General features: G+C 50.7%; 1 protein-coding gene across 2 annotated transcripts in view; it reads left to right on the top strand.

Annotated features, from left to right (window-relative positions):
• Positions 1-25663, top strand: part of C3_2H2orf81 (chromosome 3_2 C2orf81 homolog) — a 203850-nt gene that overhangs the window by 121207 nt on the left and 56980 nt on the right. For both annotated transcript variants that reach the window (XM_086964384.1, XM_086964383.1), the window contains exon 4: positions 21376-21594. In XM_086964384.1, coding sequence (XP_086820510.1) covers positions 21376-21594 — 219 coding nt within the window. The remainder of the gene's footprint in view (positions 1-21375; positions 21595-25663) is intronic.

Genomic DNA, 25663 nt, shown 5'->3' on the forward strand with positions numbered 1-25663 from the left:
AAATATATATTGATTTATTAACTATAAAATCCCCTGGACTCTTTATGAGCACAGAAGCACAAGCGTTAAATCACAAGATAGTTTAAAATTCACAAAAGTTGCACAATATGGATGAGCCCTAGGGGACACCTGAACCATATACTAAGAAAGTGGTATAAGAGATACCAATCAGAAAGGGAACAGGCCTAGGGCCTTTGGAATCGCTGGAGCTATTCGAGACTAGCAGTGACTAAGTCGGGAAAGGCCCGCGGGACTCGGGTGCAGTGTTCAAAGTGCACGCACTTTCCAATGTAAAGTCTATGGTGCGTAAAAAGTACAAAGTTAAATAGTTAGGAACCTTCCGAGTGACCTAGAACGCTGAAACTTAAGACACAGGCCCTTGAGAGGTGTACCAGTGTAGGAACACCAGCGGAGCTGAGTTACCTCACCCACAGGAAGCGGGTGCACAGGGTCGAAGTAGTGTCGGGTTTCGTCACGCTGGTCGATGGTGCTTGGAGCTGAAGATGCTGCAGGCGGCTCGAGGTGAAGAGTTCCGGTGGATCCAAGGGTGGATATGAAGTGGTGAAGACCTGAAAGCAGAGGGGACAATGTTCAAAGTCACTAGCCAGTGACTACAGATTGGAACCAGGCGATGTCGGGTGCAAACAGGCGTTGTCGGGTAGCTTCTCTCTGCAGCCACGTGGACACCGGGGGTCGAGGACGTCCAGGAGTCGGTCACGAGCTGTCCCACGCAGGCTTCTCGCTGTTGGCGGTGTCGGCGACCTGATCGGAGCAAACAGGCCTTGGCTAATGCAAGCCACGCAGGAATCGAAAGATGCTTAACACTCGGACCAGCAAGGTCAGAGCGAGTGCTCCTTTTCACAGGAGCTTGGGCAAGTCTGGAGCAACCAGACCCGCGGTGTAGTTCGTCGGTTTCGTCGCCAAGATGGCCGCTGACCACGTGGCTAGTGGCCGGGATGGCGCGTTGAGTGGCACAATGCAAAAGGGCCCCACGCAGATCGTGGAGATGCTGGGGGGCTGATCTTCGGTGCAAGGGCTGCTCGATGGTGGGGGTTCACAGTCCCCAAAGCACAACATCGAGGATGCCTCAGATGCTGCGCAGTCAGCTTTTCGAGTGTCTTCCAAGATGTCCGGTCCCACGTCACTCGGTGCCTCCAAGGGTCCCTTCTTTGCAGGGACTGTGGATCGGGCTGTGAGAGGTCTGGGAGTCTGGGTCTTGTCAGGCTCTGGGCTCGGGCTCCGGCGGGAGGTGGCGGCAAAGCAGACGTCGAGTTGCTGGTTGGTGCCTGTGTTCACAGGGTGGCCACTCCTAGGCCACAAGGGAGATTCTCTTCAGTCTTCTGAGCAGCAGAATGTCGAAGTCCAGTCTTCTTCTTTATTTCAAGTTGATTCAGGATGATCTGCTGTGCAATGGCACTGCTCCCACTCTTATTCCCAATCTGAGGGGTGGATCACCTACTAGGTCCCTCCTCTGGGAGGAACCAGGAAGGGGGGCAGTTACACCCCCTTTCCTTTGTCCAGCTCCTCGCCAGGCCTGGGTCTGGAAAGTCCCAGGACCGGTTTGGACTGGCCTATGCACGGGGACACCTTGTGTGCCCCGGGCATGTCTGATTCTATTCAGCCCTGTCCTACCCAATACACAAAACCCTGTCTGGGGTGGTGCTCGCACCTCCCAAGGCAGGAAACCCTTTGTCCAGGCCACCATCTGCCGAGTTTCGGTCAGCAGCAGGTGGCCAGACTCGTGTCTGTGGTGACAGCATCCATTTTGTGATGCTGAGGCTCTGGTTAACTTTAACTGGGGTTAAGGCTACACACATGTCGTGTCCCTCTAGAAGGGTGGAATGCTATCCCCGTTGACAGAACTGTCGAGGGGATAGTATTCCAATTCGTATGACACCTTACTCGACATGTTTTGATAAAGCCAAACCAAAGATAGCATTTAACCGCGAGGATTATAATGCACTTAAGAGTATATGGTATGGCAATATCCCGGAACAGCTTAGGGAGTGGTTCCCGACAGCTGCAGACAGGCTCAGCTCATGCTAGAGCACCATCTCACATATTTCCAAGCATTCTGCCTCCAGGATTGATGAGGCCTGCCATAGGAGTGGCTGATAGGAACATATGTGTCCAGTTTAGGGTTAGATATAGGGATACTATATCTAAGTAAGAGGTGATTACACCAACTTACCCCAGCTGAGTGATCAGCCAGTTGTGTCAAATATGGAGGCCAGGCCAGGGGTGGCACAATACATGCTGCAGCCCCTGGTAGGCCTTGGATGCACCTATGCCCTGGGTACCTAGGGTACACTGTTACAGGGGCCTATAAGGTGAACCAATTCCAATTGTGTTATGCACCTAAGGTACATGGAGTCCATTTTATGGAGAGAGCAATCAGCCTGGGGCCCTGAATAGCAGGATCCCAGGCCAACTAAGTCAAAAACCAGCTAAACACAAGGCAAAAAGTTTGGGGGTAACCATAGTCAGATATCCACCTTCCTACACTTGTTACAGGAGACCCACCTCCTCCCTAGAGATACTAAACGGATGAAGGACAGGCGATTTCCTGTACAACTGTGGTGCTCTGGTCCAGCGAAGAAACATGGGGTGGCGATCCTTTTTAGTGCTCGTGCGCATTGTAAAATTCTTTCCCAGGTGGTTGATATCAGGGGGCGATTCCGTGTACAGTGAGGAGACACGCAGCTAACGGTGGGGTCATTGTATGCTCCGAAGGAACGACAAGAGCCCTTCCTGCGGGCGGCCCTCTCTGAAGTGTTGGTGTCCCCAGACTCATTTGTGCTAGTGGGTGGGCAATGGTTGCTAGAGGGTGGGCTGTTTGATGTGTGGCGCATCCAGCATCCTCTTGAGCGTGATTACACTTATTATTCCTCCGCACACAAAACTTATGCGCGATTAGACCATTTCTTAGCTACATCCTCTCTCCTGCCTCATTTGTCCGCAGCAACTATCACCCCGCGCTCCCTCTCAGACCATGCTCTTATTTCAGTCTTGCTTACCTGCCATGGCAAATGGCCGCCGCCTTCTGGTTGGCGTCTCCGGGACTCCCTACTTCACTCAGAGTCAGCAGTCACACGAATAAGGGACACTTCGCCAACAATGATCAAGATGGCATGTCCCTGGTGTCGATATGGGAGGCCTTGAAATTTGTAGTACTGGGGGAGTGTATTGCGCTGGCTGCGTCATATGTGCGGGTGCGCATAGAGAAGCGTGCAGAGTTTGAAAAGGAGGTGGGTGCCTTGGAAGCGATACATAAGAGGATGGGGCCCCAAGAGTGTGGAGGGAGTTAGAGACAAAGCGGCGCATGCTGAAGCACCTAGATTTAGATAGGGCGGAGCACGCCCTTCTGCGCTTGTGACACAAATTCTACCTCAGTGGTGACAAAGGGGGAAGGATGTTAGCGCATAGGTAGAGAGCGCGAGCGCAGTTGACGGCCATTCAGTCCATTAGGGATTCTCAGGCAGTGGAACATACCACTGATACACTTATTGTGGACTCTTTTCGGCAGTTCTATCAGGGCCTGTACAAGGGGGAGGCATTGGACTCTGAGGGAATAGCGGCTTACTTGGCGTCCTGTAACATTACGCCTCTCCTTAAGACTTCGGCTGACGCTCTGGATGGCGCGCACCGTTTAGAGGAGGTATTATCCGCGATTGCTCGACTAAAGGTGGCCAAGTCCCTGGGGACGGATGGCTTCTCTGCCATTTTTATAAAACCTATTGTGTGGAGCTGGCTCCTTTTTTAACCCGCCTCTTCAACTCCTTTCTGGATACGGGAGAGGTGACTCCCTCCATGTCGGAAGCAGCCATTACAGTTATTCTCAAGCCCGGGAAGGATGCTAAAGAGTGTGGATCGTATCGACCGATCTCGCTCCTTAACATTGACGCCAAGCTATTTGCGAGTATCCTCGCGGCGAGACTCAGCCCGTTGATGGATGGAATCATAGACCCTGACCAGGCAGGCTTTATTCCAACGCGACAGGGGGGAGATAATACTAAGCGGCTTCTTCACCTCGTGGACATGGTTCACCGTTCTCGGGCACAGGCCTTTTTTCTGTCCATTGATGCAGAGAAGGCCTTCGATCGTGTAGACTGGGAATACCTGTTTGCGGCATTGAAGGCCTTCGGACTGGGCGTCAGCTTTGTGCGATGGGTGCTCTGCCTCTATGCGGCACCTAAGGCGGCGGTGCGGGTGAACGGGTGCAGGTCATCCCTCTTTCCCATCACCAGAGGGACACGCCAGGGGTGTCCCTTATCCCAGTTGCTTTTTGGGCTCTATATGGAGCCTTTTGCCCAGCGTATACGGTCAAATGTGGGTATTTCGGGGATTCGGTTCGGCGCTGATACGCACAAAATTAGCTTATATGCTGATGACGTGATCCTATCGGGAGAACTCCTCAAATTTGGTAAGGTTGCAGGGTTTAAAGTAAATTTCTCCAAATCGCAAATACTCAACATCTCCATTCCTGATGCAGAGGTGCAGGATTTGCGGCAGGACTTTGCCTTCCAGTGGATACATTCTGATATTCAATACCTGACAGTTCGCCTAACTTCCTCTATAGCTAAAACGGCCTCTCTTAACTACAAACTGTTGGTGGATCAGACTGCCAAATCGCTTTCGGATTGGGCCCGTCTTAACTTGGCTTGGTACTCGAGGTTAGCAGCAGTCAAAATGACGGTGCTCCTGCGTATCCTGTACCTTTTTCAGATGCTACCATTGAATCCCCCGCCGGGTACTCTCCGGAAACTATGGGGGCTCTGTAATAAATTTTTGTGGGGCAATAAACGTCCAAGACTTTCTTTATCTCTTGCTACTGCTCCTAAGTCTGTAGGAGGGATGGGTTTTCCCTTGCTGAAGGCCTACTTTCAGGCGACGTGTCTGCGTTATACCATTGAGTGGAATAGGCGCTGGTCCAGCAAACATTGGAACTTTATGGATCAGACGGTAGCGGGGTGTAATATTTGGCGCAAGCTGTGGCTGCCTCGTAAGCGTAGATCCTGGGGCCTCTACTCTTCCCCGGTGACATCACCGACTCTGAAAGCTTGGGATCAATTGGCGCAGTGCTGGGGTTGGACTACTTTCCCTTCCCCTATGACTCCCATGGTTGATAATCCAGATTTCCCTCCGGGTTGTGCGTCTCCGGTCTTCCACCGCCGGCTGGAGGAGGGCTGTAAAAGGATGGGCTCCCTCTTTGACCTTGACGACCGGATTCCATTTCCCCAGCTCTGTAAAGACTATTTTTCTCTACCAGAGTCTGATGCTTTTCCTTACTCGCAGGTGGTGCATTGGGTGACTCAGCCATCTAACGTCTCTTCTATGTCCCGCCCTTTGACGGCCTTTGAAAAATGGGTAGTTTGCAAGAAAGATGACCGTAAGCTTATATCTGACCTATATGCAATGATTATGACACACCCCAAATCGTAGCGTACGAAGGCGCAGGTTAGCTGGGAGACGGAGCTGGGGTGCCCGCTGACACGTAAGGAGTGGGAACACGTTTTCTATCGTGTTCATCACACCACCTCTAACGTAGTGGGTACCGAGTCCGCCTATAAGGCGGCCGCTTATTGGTATTATACACCAGCCTGTATCAAAACTTGGGATGCAGCGAAATCAGGCGGTTGTTGGAGGGGATGTGGTTCCTCAGGTACTTTGGCACACCTGCTGTGGCATTGTCCGAAGTTAGAGCAGTATTGGACAGCGATTCTCGATGACTTAGACGATGCCTTCCAGATTACATTCCCCCGAGCACCTGAACATACGCTATTGGGGCTTCCTCACACCAAATCATTCCCTTTGTGCTCGCTGAGGGGTAGACCGATTACATTAGCTTTACTGGCAGTGCGGCTAGTCATGGCGCAATGGGGTTCCCCGGCCTCACCTGATCTGCGGGATTGGATTCGAAGGCTTTGGCACATTTTGGCTATGGAACGCCTTTCGTTGAGCATGGATGGGAAGGGTGCTGAATACGCAGAACTGTGGGCCCCATTCCTACGTCTCCTGTCTAAGGACCTGAGAGAGTTCACATGCCCGAAGTACCTACAGATCCTTCAACTTATCCCTTTAGAGCCTTGGGATACTACTAAGGTTGTCTGAGTGGTGGTGGGTGAGCCTAGGGGCAGTAGGGAGTACGAGGAGGAATCCGAGACTGATGCGGAGGTGGGTAGGGGGTGGCAGTATGGAGGTTTGGGGGGGTGGGGGATTGGGTGTTTCTCTTGTTTATGTCTGTTTTCTCTGTTTTAAAAGTGGTAGCTACGCATCTGCACTGGCTGCTTGTTACGGCCCGACGCTTCCATCGCGGGGTCGCCCTCCCGGGGGTAGGCCCGAACGCCGTGTCTGCTGTTCATAGAGAATGCTCTGCCGGCCGGTGGATGTAGGCAGTCTAGCTGTGTTCCGAGATATTTTACCACTCAAAAAAAATGATTGATTCTAAAACCTGGCTCTTTAAGACCGTTTTTCAGCGATTGTATAGCCGTGCGCTTTATAAATCCCTGATCGATTAATTGAGATGTGACTCGTTGGGTTCTTCCCCTGAGGAAGGAGCGGATCCAGATGAGAACCGGTCCCTTGATGCCAATCTTGTGGAGTCTTTTGATGAGTGTGCTGTGGGAGACTGTGTCGAATGCTACAGGGAGGTCGGGCAGGATGAAAGCCGCTGTTTCTCTTCGGTTTGGATGGTCCTGATGTTGTCTGTGGCTGTGATAAGTGCAGTTTCTGTGCTGTGGTTCTTTCTGAAGCCTGGGTGTGTTTTGTGCAGTAGATGGTGGAGCTCGAGGTGGTGCGTGAGTTGTTTCTTAATGGTCTTTTTAATCACTTTTGCCGGACAAGGAACAGAGAAATAGGATGAAAGTTGGCCACTTGGCAAGGGTCGGCTGGTTGTTTCTTGAGGAAGGCATTCACTGCTGCATGCTTCTAAGATTACTCAAAGATGGTTGAGGAGATGGATGGGCTCTGGATGTGGGTGAGTGCTGTGCTGATTGGTAATGCCTGAGGTTATAGATGTGGTGAGGGCATGGGTCAGTTGAGGACCTAGAGTGGATGTTCTGCATAAATGTGGCTATTTCTTCACTGGTGAGATTCTTCCATGCAGTCTGGTGGTTGTCTTGATTCATGATGTGCAGATTGGCGATGACTTTGCTGGGGTCTATTTGGTGTGCAAAGCTGCTGTTGAAGTTTGTGATTTTGCTGTTGAAAAAATTAGGCAGGACATTGCACAGTTCCTGAAAAAGGTGTGATGCTATTGACGGAGGAAGTTGGTGTGGTAAACTCTGTGATGATCAAGAGGATTTTCTTGCTGCGTTTGGAGCTCCCTCCGATGCATTCAGCTAGCGCTCTCTTCTTGGTTTATCTTAGTTGCTGTTGGTGTCTTCCGATTGCAGCTTTGAAGGTGGTTCTTTCAGAGGTTTCGCAGCTAGTTCTCCACTTTCTCTCTAGCTGTTTGCAGCCTTTCTTCATATCCCACAGGTCCTCTCTGTAGCATCTGGATTGATTGAGTTTGATTAGTGCAAGGGAGTCTGTGCAGTTCTTGGTCCAGCTGTTGAAGTTGTCAATATCCTCATTGAAGCTGTCTGTAGGGTTGGGTTTGCCCGTGCGGAGGGCATTCAGCCAGTGTGATTCTGAGATTTTGCTCCAGTTGCAGCTGGGTCGGCTGGCATTGGTCGGAGTGTTGGCTTGCAGTGTGTTGACTTGTATGTGAATTATTGAGTAGTCAGTCCATGTGAGGTTGAGTTGAACTTCATACCGTTGGAGGTGGTCAAGATGGGGTCTAGGGTGTATCCGGCAATCTGTGTATGTTTTGTGACGAGCTGGGTTAGTACAATGTTGTTTATGCTTTCTAGAAGTGCTTTGGAGCAGGGGATCCGTTCCGTCAAGATGGAAGTTGAGATCCCTGAGAATCGCACAGGCTTTGGAGTCGATGGTGAGGGGGGCGATGAAGACCGTGATGAGGTTGGTGAAGGTCGCTCATGGTCCAGGCAGTCGAAAGATGAGGGTTCCGCTTAGGGTGAAGTTCTTGGCGATTTCCAGCTTGCAGTGTAGATCTTCCATGAACTGAGTTACATTTTACACATTCTCTGTGGTCGTTGAGCATTTGAAGGTGTCTTTATAGGCGATTGCAAGTCCCCCTTCTGGCGGCAGTCCTGTTGTGCAATCGTGTAGCCTGTCGGGCTTGCTGTGGTGATGTTGGGTATCGTGTAGGGCTTTGCCAGGTTTCCCTGATGAAGAGAAGGTCCAGCGGGTCCCAGATTTTGGTTGCATGTTTGAGGAGTGAGCGGGTGTTGAGTAGCATGCACGTGAGTGAGTCTTGGGGTGCTGATTTTATGATGCGTGCAGTGCTGTTTGCCTGTGTTGTTCAGGTGGCTGGTGCTTGTGTGGGAGGTGTGGGTAGGTTACTGCAGGTGAAACAGAAATGAGTGCCGTTGAAGGCTCCTTCTGTGGTGTGGTGGGACAGCAGTGGAGGGAGAGGCGCCCCGGATCTAGCGAACACAGGTGCGCCTCGGAGTATCGCTGTGGGGGGCCGGTGGGGTGCCGGACCCGGGTTCATGGTGTTGGGTACAGTCCAGGCACGGACAGGCACAGACAGTCTTGACTTGGTGCATCCGCCATTAAGTAGGTCCTGGGTGGAGTGCAGAGGTCAGTGAGTGGGGCTACTCAGAAGAGGGAAAAAATAGGCAACGGAGAGCCCCAAAGGTAGAGCGCTAAGACTGAAAAGCAAAAGAACAAAAAACGGCTGAAAAGAGAGAGAGAGCTACTGCAAAAGAGGAAAACGGGCTGAACCAGAAAGAGCTCAAAATGGCTGGAAAAAAAGGGGTGAAAGATCAAAAGGGAAATGGCTGACAAGGAAATGAGAGAAAACTGCGACAGAGCAACAGGGGAGACGGAGAGAGATGTGGAGTGAGAGAGAGCGCTAAAGGGTCGAGGGAGGCGCTTTGAGGCAGCTGCCGGGTCCGAAAGGACCATGGATAGGTTGAAGGACTGGTGACAGGTAAGTGCTACCATACGCCACGGTTCATCCTGAATCATATCCAGGCTGCGCTTCGACATAAACTAGACCAAAGCAGCTACAGGTCAGCACCAGAATTACAAAGCCGCAAAAATCTGAATCCTCTGTGTAGTCAGGCACCTATGTCCAGTTCTGCGCCTCAGAATGAGCCATCTGCTCAGGGCATAGGGGAAGCGCACTGTGGGGTGAGAACTGATGCAGCGACGAGATATCCTGAACTTCAAGTCATGGAACAGAATGTCCGGCCTAGGCGAGATAGAACAATGTCATTATGTCCAACTGAGACACTGGGTAATGAACTGAATAAATAAAGAGGAAGCTACCCAAGACTTTACCCCCCAATGAGAAGTTTATGGAATGACTGGACCCCCATAAGGGCTGCTAACCTGTGGGGTGTCTTGAATTTCAATCTCTTAGTGAAATCATCAAAATGCAAATGTAAATGCCAGTATTTGTAAGCGCACAGCTACCTCCGGAGAGGTGTACAGGCGCTGGGGGCCGTCGGGAAGATTAAGCAAGCTATTGCCCAGAGTCACATGGTGCTGGGCTAACCTGCCGCCGGAGCCGGGTATCGAACCCTGAACCCTGTGGTCCGGAGTCAGGCACCCTGGCCGCTGGTGAAACGGACCTTAGATTGTTGACGTGAAGTGTAAGAAAGGAGCTAACATCAGAAATACATTGCAAACAGAGTGAACCCCATGCGACTCCACAAAGACGACAGAAGGGATGGTGTCCAAAGCTTGAGGGGTACATCAACAAATTTGATTCAGCTTACATGTTGAATCAATCAGCAAAATTGACAAAAAATATAGTAGGTATTTACATATTTAAATGTTCATGTAGTCTAAGTATATTTATAAACAAAAAGAATATTCAAAACAAGATGACATACAGCAAGCAAAATATGACCCAAGCAGGAACCTTAGAGGAACTTTCCTACTGTAAATAAAGTGATAAGATCCTATGAAGAAGGCGTCCAGATGTAAGGTTAATGGAGAGTCTTCTTGATTATCTGTGATGCACGGTTTCTCCTTATACACCTGTTTTGTATTTTTACCGTAGAACGGTGCAAGGAAGAGGGAATGTTAAGGGCCTTATTTACTAAATGTTTACGCACTGCAGTGCCGCCAGCCTTCCTGCTGCGCTGCCGAGCATCACAATAAAAGGGCAGGAATACGCCATATCTACAAGATGCAGCACATTCCTGTCCATTTCCGCTGTCCTGCAGGCGTGGGCCCACGCAGACACCCTTGCGCCATGATGCAAGCGTACTTGTGTTGCAGTGCTTGTTGATGTTCAGGAAGGGACACCCTCCTGCACAAAAACAATCATTAATGGCGTTTTGCTCCTTCTATGTGAGCTGCAGATGCAGCCACATGGAGCAAAAAACAAAGAGAAATAAAAGGTTTCTCCGTGTTGCGCCGACCCTGCACCTCCCCTCGAGAGGCGTCGGATTCGGATGCTTTTCTCAGGTTTACTTGCAAAAAACACAGTTGATGGACAGAATGTAGAACAATGTCATACATTCACCCCAGTACAAGGATCTGGGCCTAAATCCATCGTTTTTTTGCACTCCACACCACCCTGGGTCTGGTCTGGGACAGGTCTGGGAAAGACATGGCTTGGTAGTTCGGACTGGACTGTTCCCATGAGGCACAGGGTCAGAGCTGATTTGCATATATCCAGTGTCTAACCCAGGGTGGAATGGAGTGCAAAAAACCATGGATTTAGGCCCAGATCCTTGTACTGCGGTGAATGTATGACATTGTTCTACATTCTGTCCATCAACTGTGTTTTTTGCAATTTTCACCCCGAGTGTGCTGGGAATGCTCAGACGTGAATCCCAGGCTCTCCACACCACTGGAGTCAAGCTATCCAGGCTGATGAAGGCTGATAGCCAGAAACCGGTCCTTGGATGCTTGATTCCGGTCTGGGAAAGACATGGCTTGGTAGTTCGGACTGGACTGTTCCCATGAGGCACAGGGTCAGAGCTGATTTGCATATAGCCAGTGTCTAACCCAGGGTGGTGTGGAGTGCAAAAAAACGATGGATTTAGGCCCAGATCCTTGTACTGGGGTGAATGTATGACATTGTTCTACATTCTGTCCATCAACTGTGATTTTTGCAATTTTCACCCCGAGTGTGCTGGGGATGCTCAGACGTGAATCCCAGGCTCTCCACACCACTGGAGTCAAGCTATCCAGGCTGATGAAGGCTGATAGCCAGAAACCGGTCCTTGGATGCTTGATTCCGGTCTGGGAAAGACATGGCTTGGTAGTTCGGACTGGACTGTTCCCATGAGGCACAGGGTCAGAGCTGATTTGCATATAGCCAGTGTCTAACCCAGGGTGGTGTGGAGTGCAAAAAAACGATGGATTTAGGCCCAGATCCTTGTACTGGGGTGAATGTATGACATTGTTCTACATTCTGTCCATCAACTGTGTTTTTTGCAATTTTCACCCCGAGTGTGCTGGGTATACTCAGACGTGAGTCCCAGGCTCTCCACACCACTGGAGTCAAGCTATCCAGGCTGATGAAGGCTGATAGCCAGAAACCGGTCCTTGGATGCTTGATTCCGGTCTGGGAAAGACATGGCTTGGTAGTTCGGACTGGACTGTTCCCATGAGGCACAGAGCAGAGCTGATTTGCATATAGCCAGTGTCTAACCCAGGGTGGTGTGGAGTGCTAAAAAACGATGGATTTAGGCCCAGATCCTTGTACTGGGGTGAATGCAAGACATTGTTCTACATTCTGTCCATCAACTGTGTTTTTTGCAATTTCTCAGGTTTACAACACTTTGCAAATCTGGGAATGTGTCTGGTTCTGTGGATGTTGTGTGGGAGCACCCACAGCAACGTCAATGGAAAGCCCCTTTCACGCAGAGTAATGCGTCAAAGGAGCCCATATGAACAAGGCCATGAAAAGCCACACAGGGGGACTTTACGTGGCTTTGTAAATATGGGCAGGCACCCTGCCCCGCCAGTGCAGCACAAGAAATGATGAACCGGCGGCGCCAGGGGCTTGTAAATAAGCCCGTAGTATCCTAAGTGCCTTTAGTCTTTCTTTATGAGCACGTGTTTGGTGGCGGATGGAAACGCACCGGTAGAGTGGCACATTTTCAATGAAGGGAGCCTGTTTGAAAACACTGGTGCAATGGGCTGAGAGACTGACCTGAACCATCAACTAAAGGGTGTCCTCTGCCTGAGTAAGGGCCATTTCTTTACAAATAATTAACCTGTTAGATATCTGTTAGACCTGGTGGTTAACCTGACCAGTGAGCATCTAACAGAAGATGCAAACGAGGTGCTCAATGAGGGCTTGGGTTTCGTCCCCACCGCACATACGGATGAATTCAAACTTCGGTGCGAATTGGCCGAATTCTTTAGAAAAATCTGTTAGGGCTTTTTCAGAATGAATCAACATCAGATGTGGAAAGTAGCTCAATGGAGCTACATAAGAAGTCCTTTTTCAATCCCTTGATTTCCTCTACACACCAGAGTTTTCACCTTTGAAGATGTGGAGAATCTGGATAATAAGAGGACGGGATATTGGAGCCTATCTGGGAGAGAAAGACATGCTCTAGAGTCCCTACGCAGCAAGGCCCCTTTAGTCATTAAATTGGCTGACAAAGGGGGGGAGGGGGGAGTGGCTGGCGACCGAAGAAAATGGCCGCAGCCGAGAGGAGCTCCAGAACACGACCGCACTGCTCCAGAAATCCTGGCACTACTCCTGCAGCCTGCGCTATATAGTGCGTGGGAATCGCCGCCGCATTACCTCCGGTGTCCGTTGATATGCTCGGTGAAGGGCAGCGAGCCGCCGGAGTCGTCCTGTGCCGGGGGGGGCAGAGTCGCAGCCTACCCCCGAGAGTGAAGCCAGGAGCCACAGTAGACGTCGGGGCCGCACGCAAGACCACGCAACGCGGCCCGAAATCGTGAGAGCAGCCGGTCTCCCGATCTGCAGACAGTTATCTATTGAGGAAGACGCCGCTGCACGAAACGCTTCACAAAAGTAAGGACCTCATAGCCAACTTGAAGGATCAGACCTGCGGTGCATGGTAATGGTGGGAGGAAAGTGCCGGGCCCCATGGTCCCTAGTGCCCTTGACAGCATGAGCACCGGAGGGACCACGAGGTAACAGCTGCAGAGCAGAGCGAGATGCAACTGTGCAGGGAGCAGGGACACGAAGAGTGACGCCCGGGCGGATAACCACAGGTGCTGGTGTTCGGTGAAGACCCCGTGCACAGAGGGGGCAAGTGTGCCAGTGGTGCGACACGGAAGGAGGGCTTTGAACAGGAGCCTCAGACCAGGCAGAGGGAGTAGCTCTCGTTGGAGACTGCAAACTTAGCTGCACCTGGGGGCGGTGAGATACAGCACTGTGTAGCGCAACTACAGATCACAGACTACAGCTTCAGGCACCCAGCGGACAAGAGACAGTCACACAGATCTTGACCCGTAATTACTGGTCAGGACCTATTCGTGGGGGCCGAACGCGACTGCCTTGGTGCCAAGCGCACCTCCCTACAGAGACATGAGCACCAGAGGCTCCAAACCGGTACAAAGCAACCGCATTGAAAAACATGCTGTCACAAAGGACCAACAAGCTGGACTGCACGCAGCAGATAACGCCGCGAGAGGCCAGAGACCAGAACTCCCAAAAGAAGTCACACTCCAGGATGTAATGGCCAGCCTGCTGCAGATGCAAACTTAATTGGCACAATTTCTAGTGAAGTGACGCTGCTAAGGGCGGATTTCTCCAAGATGGGCTCCAGGGGGACTGAGTTGGAGACCACTACCAAAGCCCTCTCAACTGATACCGTAACCCTGCAACGGCAGGTGAGTCAGCTGGAACTTGCGCACAAACAACTGGCTGCGAAACTGGATGACCAAGAAGGGCGCTCTAGGCGCAACTATGTGCGCTTAGTTGGTGTTCCGGAAAGTGTCAAAGGGCCAGCATTGGATTTATTTGTGGAACAATTGGTACAAATACAACTATGCCCCCGTGGCCTCTTCAAATTCTTCTCGGTTGAAAGAGCGCACAGGGTCCCGGGTGGGCGGCCAAGGCCAGAAGCCCCCCCTCGGCCTATCCTGGCAGGACTCTTCAACTTCCGCAATAGAGATGTGATCCTGCAGGCGGCTCGGATGGGCCCACCCCTTTGAATAGAGAATAGCATAATGACCCTCTACCCGGATTACACAGCTGCAGTTACGGCCCAACGACGCAATTTTACAGAGGTCAAGCGAGAGCTCCGCAGTAGAGAACTGAAATACGCAATGATCTATCCAGCCAAGCTGAGAGTTGAGGCAGAAGGGAAAACCGGGGGGCATATTACCAAGCAATAGCGATTGCTTGGTTAGAGACAAAACTTTACCGCAGCGCTGCGGCGATTTTTACCGCAAATAAACCTTGGTATTACCAAGGTTTAACGCAAATGCGGTAAAAATCGCCGCAAAGCATGAATATCGCTGAAAAGTCAGCGATATTCATGCATTAGCGAGCTAATGCTCTTAGCCATGTTATCCACCTCCCATTGGATAACATGACTAAGAACTGCTCAGGGCAGGTGTTAGCTTTTGGAGATATTCCCGCTTAGCGCGAATATCTCCAAAAGTTGGTAATAGGAGATAGCGATGTTAGCGACTGTTTTCAGTCTCTAACATCTTGGCACGCCCATTAGTGATAAATATCACTGATATGCAAAGTGGGGCCCAAGATGGTCGCTATCTCCTACTAGCTGTCGCTAACTGGTGTTAGCGGCAGCTAGGTAATAGGGAGATAATTTTATCTCCGCTTTCTTGGCTTTTAAAGCCAAAAAAGCGGAGATAAACCCCCTTGATAATATGCCCCCTGGTTCTTCGAATCACCAGTGAGGCGCAAGAATGGCTGGAGGGTTGGAGACCGGCAAACAAGAACCACAGGCAGGGGAGACAACGAAGGAGACAATCCTCACAAGCAGCCGCAGATGGAAAGGAGGGAACAACGCAAAATCTGAACGGAGAGTCAAGAAATGACAGTGAAGTGGAATGATTTTGTCAATTGGATTGTGAGGAGACTTGGGATTAAAACTGGAGGAATGTTGACCCATAAGACCCACCCCTATGTTGAAATGGGCCTGAGATGGTCCTCAGTTGCGAGACTGAAGAACCGACAGGGATGTACCTGAGCCGAATAGTCAGGTGATGATAGTGATTGACGAGACAGGAGGTGGAGGGCTGCAACAGCGAAGAGGGGTTCGATGTGGACCACGCACAGCACTCTCACCGGCTGAAGAGGACGCAGTTCACGGGGCCAGTGGCAGGGCACGTCGAAAGGCTCTTCTCCCCCCAATTCCCCCCCCCCCCCCCCCCCACACCCCCCCTGTTACGCAAGAACACAGTTATGGGACTAAAGCACTCTGCTGAGTTGTGGTGGCGGGTAGTTTTAAATCCGCTGGGCAGAAGAGCAGGGAGGGGGTGGGGGGATGGCATCAGTTTGTTGGGGGCTGTTTAGTTGGGGATATACCTCCCTTTATGGTATTTTTTCCCAAATTAATGTGGAGCATGACGTGGCAGATCGTATCGAGGTAGTCTAGGGAAGCTTGTCCGCCTTTGGTTGCTATGCTAGCCATGAGCCAGGGGGATAGAGACGTGATCTCAGGTACACAAGGCGCCCAGGGACCGGCGTCTCAGCTGACAGTGCTCTCCTGGAACGTAAATGTATTGGGGGACAAAATGAAACATGGGCTGGTGCTGCAGTAATTGAAAGAGGAAAGATCCGGCGGTGGCTCTGATTCAGGAGTCGCATCTGCAGGGGAATGACTGTTAAGGCCCTAAATAGATGGGGATTCACTCTGAGTTCACCTCTGGGTCTAGAGGGGTCGGGGTCCTTCTAAATAAGCGCTTCCCTATGATAGCGACTAAGACATACCTCAAGGACCAGGGACGCTTCTCAGCAATCTCAGGCCAATGGGATAGTAGATCATACAATGTAGTGTTGGTATATATCCCACCGATGCTGAACCAGGCTGCTTTCACGGACCTGGGGAACTTCTTGCTTACACTGCCTTGCGGAGAATTGATTATAGGGGGAGAATTTAATGCGGTGATGGACTCAGGGTTAGATCGACAGCTCCCGAGAGACGCCGGTAGGGCGACCCACAGACTGCAGGACTTCGTGGAGGTGATTGGGTTATTAGATGTGTGGCGGACTAGGCACCCGACTGACAGACAGTATACATTTCACTCCGGGGCTCACAATAGCCTCTCTAGACTAGACTACATCTTTACTTTAGCCACAGGGATGCTTGGTATGACAGACTTTAGACATTTGACTAGGGGCATATCAGACCTCTCCCAAGTCATTATTACAAATACATCATTCACCCCACAGAATCGGAGGCTTTTCCCCATCAGACCGGGATATCTCCAGGATCGTAGGTTACGGGGTCCGCCTTCAGGTCACTAAGTCTTACTTTGAGGAGAATCAACACTCAGTCCCCTCATCGAAGATTTTATGGGAGGCTTATAAGACTGTACTCCGTGGCCACGCTATCTCATTGATCACGGGCAAAAAGAGGGAACATCAGAAACACATTGAAGACCTAGAGACGGATATGGCGAGGGCAGAGAGGGCGCATGCAATTAGCAACTCAGAGGAGACGACGCACACATTACACCTGGCACAGCAGGCATACAGGGCGTACACGCGAGAGGAGGTCACCATCAGATTAACCAATACTCAACACACAATATACGGCCAGGGGGACAAAACAGTTCGACTACTGGCCTGGTTAGGTAAAAAAAGAAAGGGCGAGCAATTGGATAACGCAGATAGGAACCAAAGACGGGGACATGGTAACTGCCCCGCAGCAGATTTCCGAAGCACTAGCGCAGCACTACGAAATGATATATACACCAGTAGCCACTGCAACAGTGGAAGATAACCGTGCCTTTCTACACAATATACAGACACCCGCTCTCAAGGAGGACGTTGTAACTTCTTTAGATGAGGACATCACACAGGAAGAGATTTCGCAGGTGATCAGGGCACTGCACACCGGGCGGGAAGGTGCTGGGGCCCAACGGGATTCCAATGGAGTTCTATAACAAGGAGCTGCACACTTAGTACCACATCTGTTAGCCATGTACACTGAGAGCTTAGAGATTGGTGCTCTGCCTAGAGACCAACGCCTTGCTACCATAGTTGCTATACATAAGCCCGGACAGCCGGCGCAGGAATGCACTTCATATAGGCCGATATCTCTTCTCAATGCGGAGGCAAAGATACTCGCTAAACTCTGGCCACTAGGCTACAGCCGCATTTGTCAGAAGTTATTCACCCGGATCAGTCAGGCTTTATGCCGCACCGTAACACGGCGCTCAATCTGAGGCGGCTGTTTGGTGTAATAGAGCGCAAGTCGACCATAGCAGAGGACGCTGACATACTTTCCCTGGACGCGCGCATAGCGTTTGACCTGGTGGATTGGCCCTTCCTTTTCGCGGTCCTCCAACGCATGGGCTTTGGACTCAAATTCTGTGGGTGGATCCGCCTGTTATCACGCGGCCAATGGCACATGTGGTAGTTAACGGCTACCTCTCAAAAGAATTCCCACTGGGAAGAGGGACAAGACAGGGGTGTCCACTGTCACCCCTGCTTTTTGCAATATTGCTAGAGCCGCTGGGACTATGAGCATTGCATAGAAAACTGTATAACTAATACTGTGATCCATTTACACGTCATGCAAATTATGTTGTCATGGAAATGCTCTACTAATTACATCAATAAAAATTGTTTAAAAAAAAACTGGCTGACAAAGGCGGCGCAATAGTCATTTAAACGAAAGAAGACTACCTGGTCTGCCTGTGTCTGCAGAGAGATGAGAGGAATTACAAGGTACTTGAGTCAGATCCTACCTCGAACACAAATGCCCCCTCCCCTAAATCCACCACCTACTTGATAATACCCCCACAGTCTCCAATCACTACTGGGGCTGTACCCTTGCTTGTGCTGAAAGTTCTTAGCATTCCTATAAGATCACCCGTCTTCACCCACTAGGCTAGTTGGACAGCTATCTAAAGATGATTTACGCGACCACTAAAACTCCTATCACGATTCCCCTGCTGTTCCCTCCCGTTGTGCTCCCAATGTGGAGTTTTCCATCTCTTGTCCCCCCGCCTCCAAAGTTGAGACTATCATCTCCCACTTCCCCACGTCATCCCATCCAGATACAAAGTCTATAAATGAATCGAACCTCACCCCAGATCCCGAGTCTCGCACACCCACTAATATGGCTCCCTCTAACTCACCCCTGAAATGTGCACTACTAAACTGCCACTCAGCGGTGAAACTTGCGGCTGATATAGCTGATCTTATCGTCAACCAGGACCTTGACATACTCATGCTCACGGAATCCTGGTTAATCGAGCCCTCCAACCACTCCCTGGACATCTTGGTCCCTCCTAGTTATGACATCATCAGATTAGGTTGCCTCAGACGCACTGGGGGCGGCCTAGTGTGTATTTACAGACCTTTGCTCTCAGTGACACACTCTCCCACCTCTTCTCTGACCTCATGTGAGTACCTTAAGAAAGATGTCTTCACCACCTGCAATTCCAAAGGCTCCCTCCACACATTCTATCATCCCCCTGGGGGTAATTGCTCTTTCATCAAACAGATCATGGAGGTTGTCCCCTCCAACAATGACTATCACACCAACCAGATCTTCCTTGGTGACTTCACCATCCATTGGAAGCAAGATGGCCGCTCGCTGAGAGGGCTCTGCCGGCTGAGACAATATCCGTACATAATCCTGCGCTACTGAGGGCCAACGACATTGAGCAATATCACTAATTGTATGCCCTATGAACCCAGCATCTGCTGAGCCCTCGCTGCTGAGCACCACACCACGGGGAGCCGCTGGCTGTGACTTGGGCTTGGCGTACATCGTCGTCGGAGAAAAGCACAGATGTGAAAAGCCAAGTGCGACGATTCCAGATGCCACGAGGTAAGCTGCTGTGAAGAGACGGAGGTACACATGGCCCAGCGAGAGGTGCCTCCCGCTAGACGGCGTGATACGCTGCTCTTGCGGTGTGCTACTGGTATCCCCGGAACTTGGATCTGTGCCCCAGCTTGGGCGGCGTGTCATCGGCCAAAGGTGTGCGCCTTGTCAACGCACCACCTAACACACTATCAATAGCCGGTTCCAATCCTCCCCTGCCGGGCACGGAGTCCAGGACCCAGCCCAGACGAGAGAGTGGTCGGATGCTGCTGAGCCTTGGCGGGCTGACGTGGGCCGTGCAGCTTGAGCTCTGGAGCTCGCCTGCGGGGACCCGAGTGGAGGGCCCGTGGCCCCATGGAGGCGAGCGGAGTGCTAAGAGGCCAGACTGGCTTCCTTGCGGGATCCTAAACTATTGTCCAGAAAACTGCAGATCATTTACAGGTATTCCCCGTGCACACGCCGGACCTCTCTGCTCTGCGATACATGTTCTGGGACAAAAAGGCCACAAAGCACAACCAAAATCCCTCCAGCTGTAGAGCGCTCCCCGGGACACGTAACAAGCTGCGGAACTGGTCAGTCTACACCACCTCATGGGGACACCTGTAGCGGGAGCTGGGAGGAGTACAAGCCAAGACTTGGCCTGTTGGGAACTGGGGAGTGAGAGCATATAACCTACCTGATGAGTACCTGCCGGGAGCGGGAGCCATCTCGGGCATAGTCCGAGACCTGTGAGATCATTAGCCTGCCATCTGGGGATTTGCTAGAATACTACTATTTTCAACATACCATACCAGGTCGTAAACGCAGCAGCTAACGATGTGGAGACTTCAGAGTGGGTGCAGCGAGAGGTTCCCTCGACCAGTACCAATCTGGCTACTGATCGGGTCACAGCACTGAAACGGACATGGTCCATATTGCTGACGATGCCCTAAGCTCGCTTGACTGGATTGAATCTGGACTCTTGTCCTACTAGATCTGTTGCAACCTTTGACACCATCGACCACGCTACCCTGCTCAACCTCCTAGAACACAGGATGGGCCTCTCCGGCACGGGGCTGAACTGCTTCCCCTGCTTTCTAAACAGGTTGCATCCCTCCCTGATGAATCACACCTCACCCGAGTTGGCCCTTTTCAAAGCTACCTCAGGACTTCCAACCTTCATATATCCCACTGTCCTCTGGACTCTTCTTCTAGTCAATTATTGTTGTTTGTGTTTATCAGTGCTTTATGTAGCTCTGGTATATTCTGCTATCTTGTTCCTTTTTCCCAGCATTCCCTGTTTGTATTTTTACCCCTAATATATATATCTTTATGTACCACATGTTATTATTGTTGTATTTATTTTCTACCTCATGGTATTTATTACCATTGTGCATATTTTTATACCATTATTATATTTATCTTGTATTTCTACCACTACACTATATATATATATGTTATTATCGTTTTGCTTCTCTTTTACCATCCCTCTGCATATTTCTGTGCACCCACTAGCTACCTTATGGTATTATTGATGTGATCACTCTGTAAAGGGCTCTGATACCTTCAAGTCAAGTTCCCACTATATAAAACTTGCAAATAAATACATAAATAAATAAATAGGGTTCAGGATGAGACCCGATGACGAAGCATGGCAAACACAAGGAGATAATGGACAGAGCACTGAAACTGTTCAGACACTCACCCCCAGTCACAGATCTGGGTTGAATCCAACATCTTTCTTTAACTCACTTCGCCACCCCAGTTCAGACACAGATATATGCAAATCAGTCTTGACCCTGTGCCTCATGGGAACAGTCCAGCCTGAACTGCCAAGTCATGTCTTCCCTGGACCGGAAACAAGCATCATGGGACCAGTTTTGGGGTAACACCCCTCATCAGCCAGGGTAGCTTGATTCATGCCACCACTAGAGTGTGCCGGGGTCTAACAAAACAAAAGACAGGGCACTTATTCATAAAGGAAAGACCCTTATTCCGGCAGTAGATTCCCTTTTTGTTCTTAGTTCTGATGAAAGCGGGGAGAGGGTATCCCAGGTCTCCCCTCCGTTTCTAGGAGTAGGGTCCCAGCGTCGTCCCTGCTTCATGTTTATTGGTTTAGGATCAGAGATGTGTGCAGTCACTCAACCCATGATGTATCAGCTCCATTTTCACACAACTTACTAGCCCTGTGATGCTTGTAGACTGGATTTGGAAGGAACCATTTGTGGGGCCATCAGGGCATGAGCAACCGTATCCAACCGCGGTACGCCCGCCAACCGTTTCGGTTAGGACGGAGGAAGGACATCTCCTAGGAGTGCAGAAGTTACTACAGTGAGTAACATGTCACCATTTAAGGAAGACGCTGCTTGGTGTTCTTTTGTTCATGCTGTCGCCGCGTGTTTTTCAGAGAATTCCATTCACGATCAGCCAAGCCAAGGAGGCCATGATCAAAATTGCGGAATGGCGGTTCTTGGTGCGCGATGAAGGGGAAACTGGTCTTACCCCGGACTGCTTGTGTGACTGGAAGGAAGACGAGGAGCCCCAACAATGCATCACCGATTCTTGGGCACAAGGATCCGTGCCTGTAATCCACACCGGCTTGACTCCTCGGCTCGATGACACTCAGGTAAAATGTTTAATTGCAAATTAAATAATGTATTCTAATTAATTAACTTTTTACATGAACAAAATATATATTTAAAGGTTGGAGTCTATGCTGAAAACTTTATTAAAAAGTGCAGGAAAACTGCAAAATCAAAGATTGCTCCTCCAGTTTGCCTACCTTAGGGCCATGATCTCTATTTCAGAGCCTCTTTGGTTTCTCTTTTCCTGTCTCTTTATTTTAAGTCAAATCAGTGTTTTAGGGCAGATGTGTGTGCATTACAACTTGCAGCCTCACGCCTTTTGGATACAACATTGCTCTAGCTGCAGAGCTGTGGAGTGAGCACTGGTGGCCTGCCACAATGGGGTCAGCACCTGTTCTAACACAGGTTGTAAAAAACCTAGGGTTCTGGATAGACTCCGCCCTCTGCTTTCGAACGTAAACCAAGAAGGTGGCAGGGCCTTGTTTTGGGCTATTGCGAGGGCTTAAGCCCCCGTTGGGCTTTTTTGATCCCCCTATCAGGCAGATTATCATCCAGGCCTTGACTCTGTCAAGACTGGACTATGCCAGTTCCCTCTATTTGGGGGTCAACCAGTCTGAGATTGTCAGCCTACAAAGGGTTCAGAATGCAGCGGCTCGAGCTCTCCTTGGTCTGCCAAAGAGGGTCCTACCTCTAATGCCATCCGCCGCCTTCATTGGCTGCCCGTGGCCAAGCGTTCAGAATTCAAGGCCCTCTGCATTACCTTTAAAATTCTTAAATTTTCATCTCCTCATATCCTGACTAATCTTCATAGCCTCCTTATGCCCTCTCGCAAACTTTGTTCCATGGGACAGAATCTTGTGGCCGTTCCCGGGGTCAGGAGGGCTGGTGCTGGTGGGCGCTCCTTTCGTGTGTTGGCCTTGAAGCTCTGGAATGCGCTCCCTATCTCCATTCACAGTATAAAGTCCTACCTGCCTTTTCGGAAAGCTGTGAAAACATACCTTTTCCCTCCTTTATAAGCTGTCTCGTTCTGTGACTTGCTTTGCAGTTTTCTGCTCTCTGCGCCAGGACGCCCCTTTGCTGGGGCAGCCAAACGCTCTATAAAAATCTATAACATAACATATCACATAACGTTTCTGAAAGGTCTCTTTGCACAGCAGTGGATGGAAATTGATAAGATTGTTTTCCCTTTCTCCACTGGCAGCCAAGGGAGTTCTTCAGAGCGAGTTCGCTTTGATAAGTTGACCTGTGAGTAGGGACGTGTTGGCACCTTGATTGTGTATTCTTGGGAGTCTCTCACTTAGATTCCTGGGCAGGCCTGTGCAGATCCTGGTCAATACATCCCAAAAAGAATGATCTTTTCAGTTCAGTTTGAAGAGGTTTTTGCTAGGGGGGCCAGGGGGTCTGCAGAGCAAGGAGATTTACGTTTCACCACCTTGACCTTGGCAGCTAATTGTGGAGTAAATGAGAGATTGGAGTCGAAGATGAGCTCTAGAGGTTTTGTTTTCTGAACTGTTGGAGCTGTGAGGTCGTCCTCTTGTCCTCTGGGTGGGAGGCCGTCCTCTTGTCCTCTGGGTGGGTGGGAGGCAGTCCTATGGGTGGGAGGCCGTCCTCTTGTCCTCTGGGTGGGTGGGAGGCAGTCCCCTGCCTTGGAAGGCAGTCTTATGGCCTGGGAGGCAGTTCTCTGGGTGGGAGGCAGTCCTATGGGTGGGAGGCCGTCCTCTTGTCCTCTGGGTAGGTGGGAGGCAGTCCTATGGCCTGGGAGGCAGTTCTCTGGGTGGGAGGCAGTCCTCTGGGTGGGTGGGAGGCCGTCCTCTTGTCCTCTGGGTGGGTGGGAGGCCGTGCTCTTGTCCTCTGGGTAGGTGGGAGGCAGTCCTATGGCCTGGGAGGCAGTTCTCTGGGTGGGAGGCAGTCCTCTGGGTGGGTGGGAGGCCGTCCTCTTGTCCTCTGGGTGGGTGGGAGGCCGTGCTCTTGTCCTCTGGGTGGGTGGGAGGCAGTCGTCTGCCCTGGAAGGCAGTCCTATGGCCTGGGAGGCAGTTCTCTGGGTGGGAGGCAGTCCTATGGGTGGGAGGCCGTCCTCCTGTCCTCTGGGTGGGTGGGAGGCAGTCCCCTGCCTTGGAAGGCAGTCCTATGGCCTGGGAGGCAGTTCTCTGGGTGGGAGGCAGTCCTCTGGGTGGGTGGGAGGCCGTGCTCTTGTCCTCTGGGTGGGTGGGAGGCAGTCCTCTGCCCTGGAAGGCAGTCCTATGGCCTGGGAGGCAGTTCTCTGGGTGGGAGGGAGGCCAATGAAATGGTAGAGAGGAAATGTTTTATCCTCCAAGGATAAGGATTTCCTTGTCGGCATTGCCTAAGGCAAGGAAGTTATGTCTGATTCATTGTTGACCTAGGTCTTCGCAATAACTGATGTTGTTGTTGTCCTCAGAATTGTCCTCCAGGCGGGCATAGGTGAGTGTTGAAGAGTGTCGTCAGCACTCCTCTGAAATATATCTTGTACTGATGAAGTCCCTGCGATGGGGCCACATGTACCAGTTGAACTGGAGTGGTAAAAGATCCGTGCCCAGATAACAAGGCATATCATCTGAAATTGAATCCAACTGTACAGGAGTGAGATGCTCCATTTTGTGCAGTGCTGGAAAGCCCAAACCATTCGCTCAGTCGGAACAAAAGAATATGTTGATTGATGGTGTCCTAGGCTGCCAACAGGTCAACGAGAGTCGTGGATTCGTGCTCGCCTTCATCGGGTGTCTTCGAGCTCTTCTCGTGTGTTGGCCAGAGCTGATCCCATTCCACCAGCAGATCAGAACCTGGTTGAAGATCTTGAATCAACTGGTTCTGTTTCATATAAACCTGCAGTTCACTCATTACAACTCTCTCCAGAGCCTCGCTGGAATCACGTACTTTGGCCAGGGCTTGAGGATGTGCAGTAGATTACTTTTGAAGTGGACAGACTGTTTATGTATCAAATGCTTTGGGGCAGGGTCTCTTGAAAGTTAGTCAAGGAGTAATGTCGGACAACAGGAATCAGAATCTTGTTTTAAGTACAATGTGGGATAACAATCAAGAAACATTAATTAAATAAAGGCAGCTAGCAAACAGAATCACAGAGCCAACACCAATCAGGCGGTGTCTAATGACCCCCACCACCGCTGCGATGAACCCTACAGAGACAGCCCTAACAACAGCGGAGTCTCACACAGGTTGGCCTAAAGTGGCAAAGATTCCTCCTCCCTTTGGGATGCAACTGAAGGTGAAAGCCAGCATCTACGTCGAATCCACTTTGTATCTTGTGCTTGGTCTGTCCATCTCAATGGGTAGACGCATGGGTGTAGACCCACAAACACACAAAACGAAGGGGCAAGTCATTTGCAGACACGCACTATGTAAAAACCACGGTATCTGGGAAAAAGATGCTGTGCCTCTGAGGAACACCACAATTGACTTGATTTAGTCTGATGCTGAATTATCCCAATGGATGAAAACAAAGTAAATGTATGACTAGCCTAAACACAAACCGCTCCAATCAACTCCTCCATCGGTGTCAACAAGAGAGGAGCCACCGGTTTAAAAAGGTCTAGCGCATCAACATTGTGGCTGGGCATTCCACAATCTCAGCCACCAGGGTCTTCTACAATCCCAGCCTTCAGGGTCTACAACATACACCCCTATGTTTTCTTCCACTATCCCAGCCTCCACAGTCACCCACAATCCCAGCCTCCATGGTCTACCTCAATCCCAGCCTCCACGGTCTTCTACAATCCCAGCCTTCAGGGTCTACAACATACACCCCTATGTTTTCTTCCACTATCCCAGCCTCCACAGTCACCCACAATCCCAGCCTCCATGGTCTTCCACAATCCCAGCCTCCATGGTCTTCCACAATCCCAGCCTTCATGGTCTTGAAATGAAATGAAATGAAAAGAAATGAAATGAAAAATTGCATTTGTATAGCGCATAACCGCCCTGGGGCCTTGCAGCGCTTGAAGATAAAATGGTGTTAGCGCAGGCTCGGGGCAGATCAGAGAGATTTAGCAAACAAATGCGTTTTTAGGGCCTTTCTGAACGAGAGGAGGTTGCTGTTACCCCGGATGGCAAAGGGGAGGGCATTCCAGAGTCTGG

The sequence above is a fragment of the Lissotriton vulgaris genome, chromosome 3_2 (assembly GCF_964263255.1).
Source record: "Lissotriton vulgaris chromosome 3_2, aLisVul1.2, whole genome shotgun sequence".
Lineage (NCBI taxonomy): Eukaryota > Metazoa > Chordata > Amphibia > Caudata > Salamandridae > Lissotriton > Lissotriton vulgaris.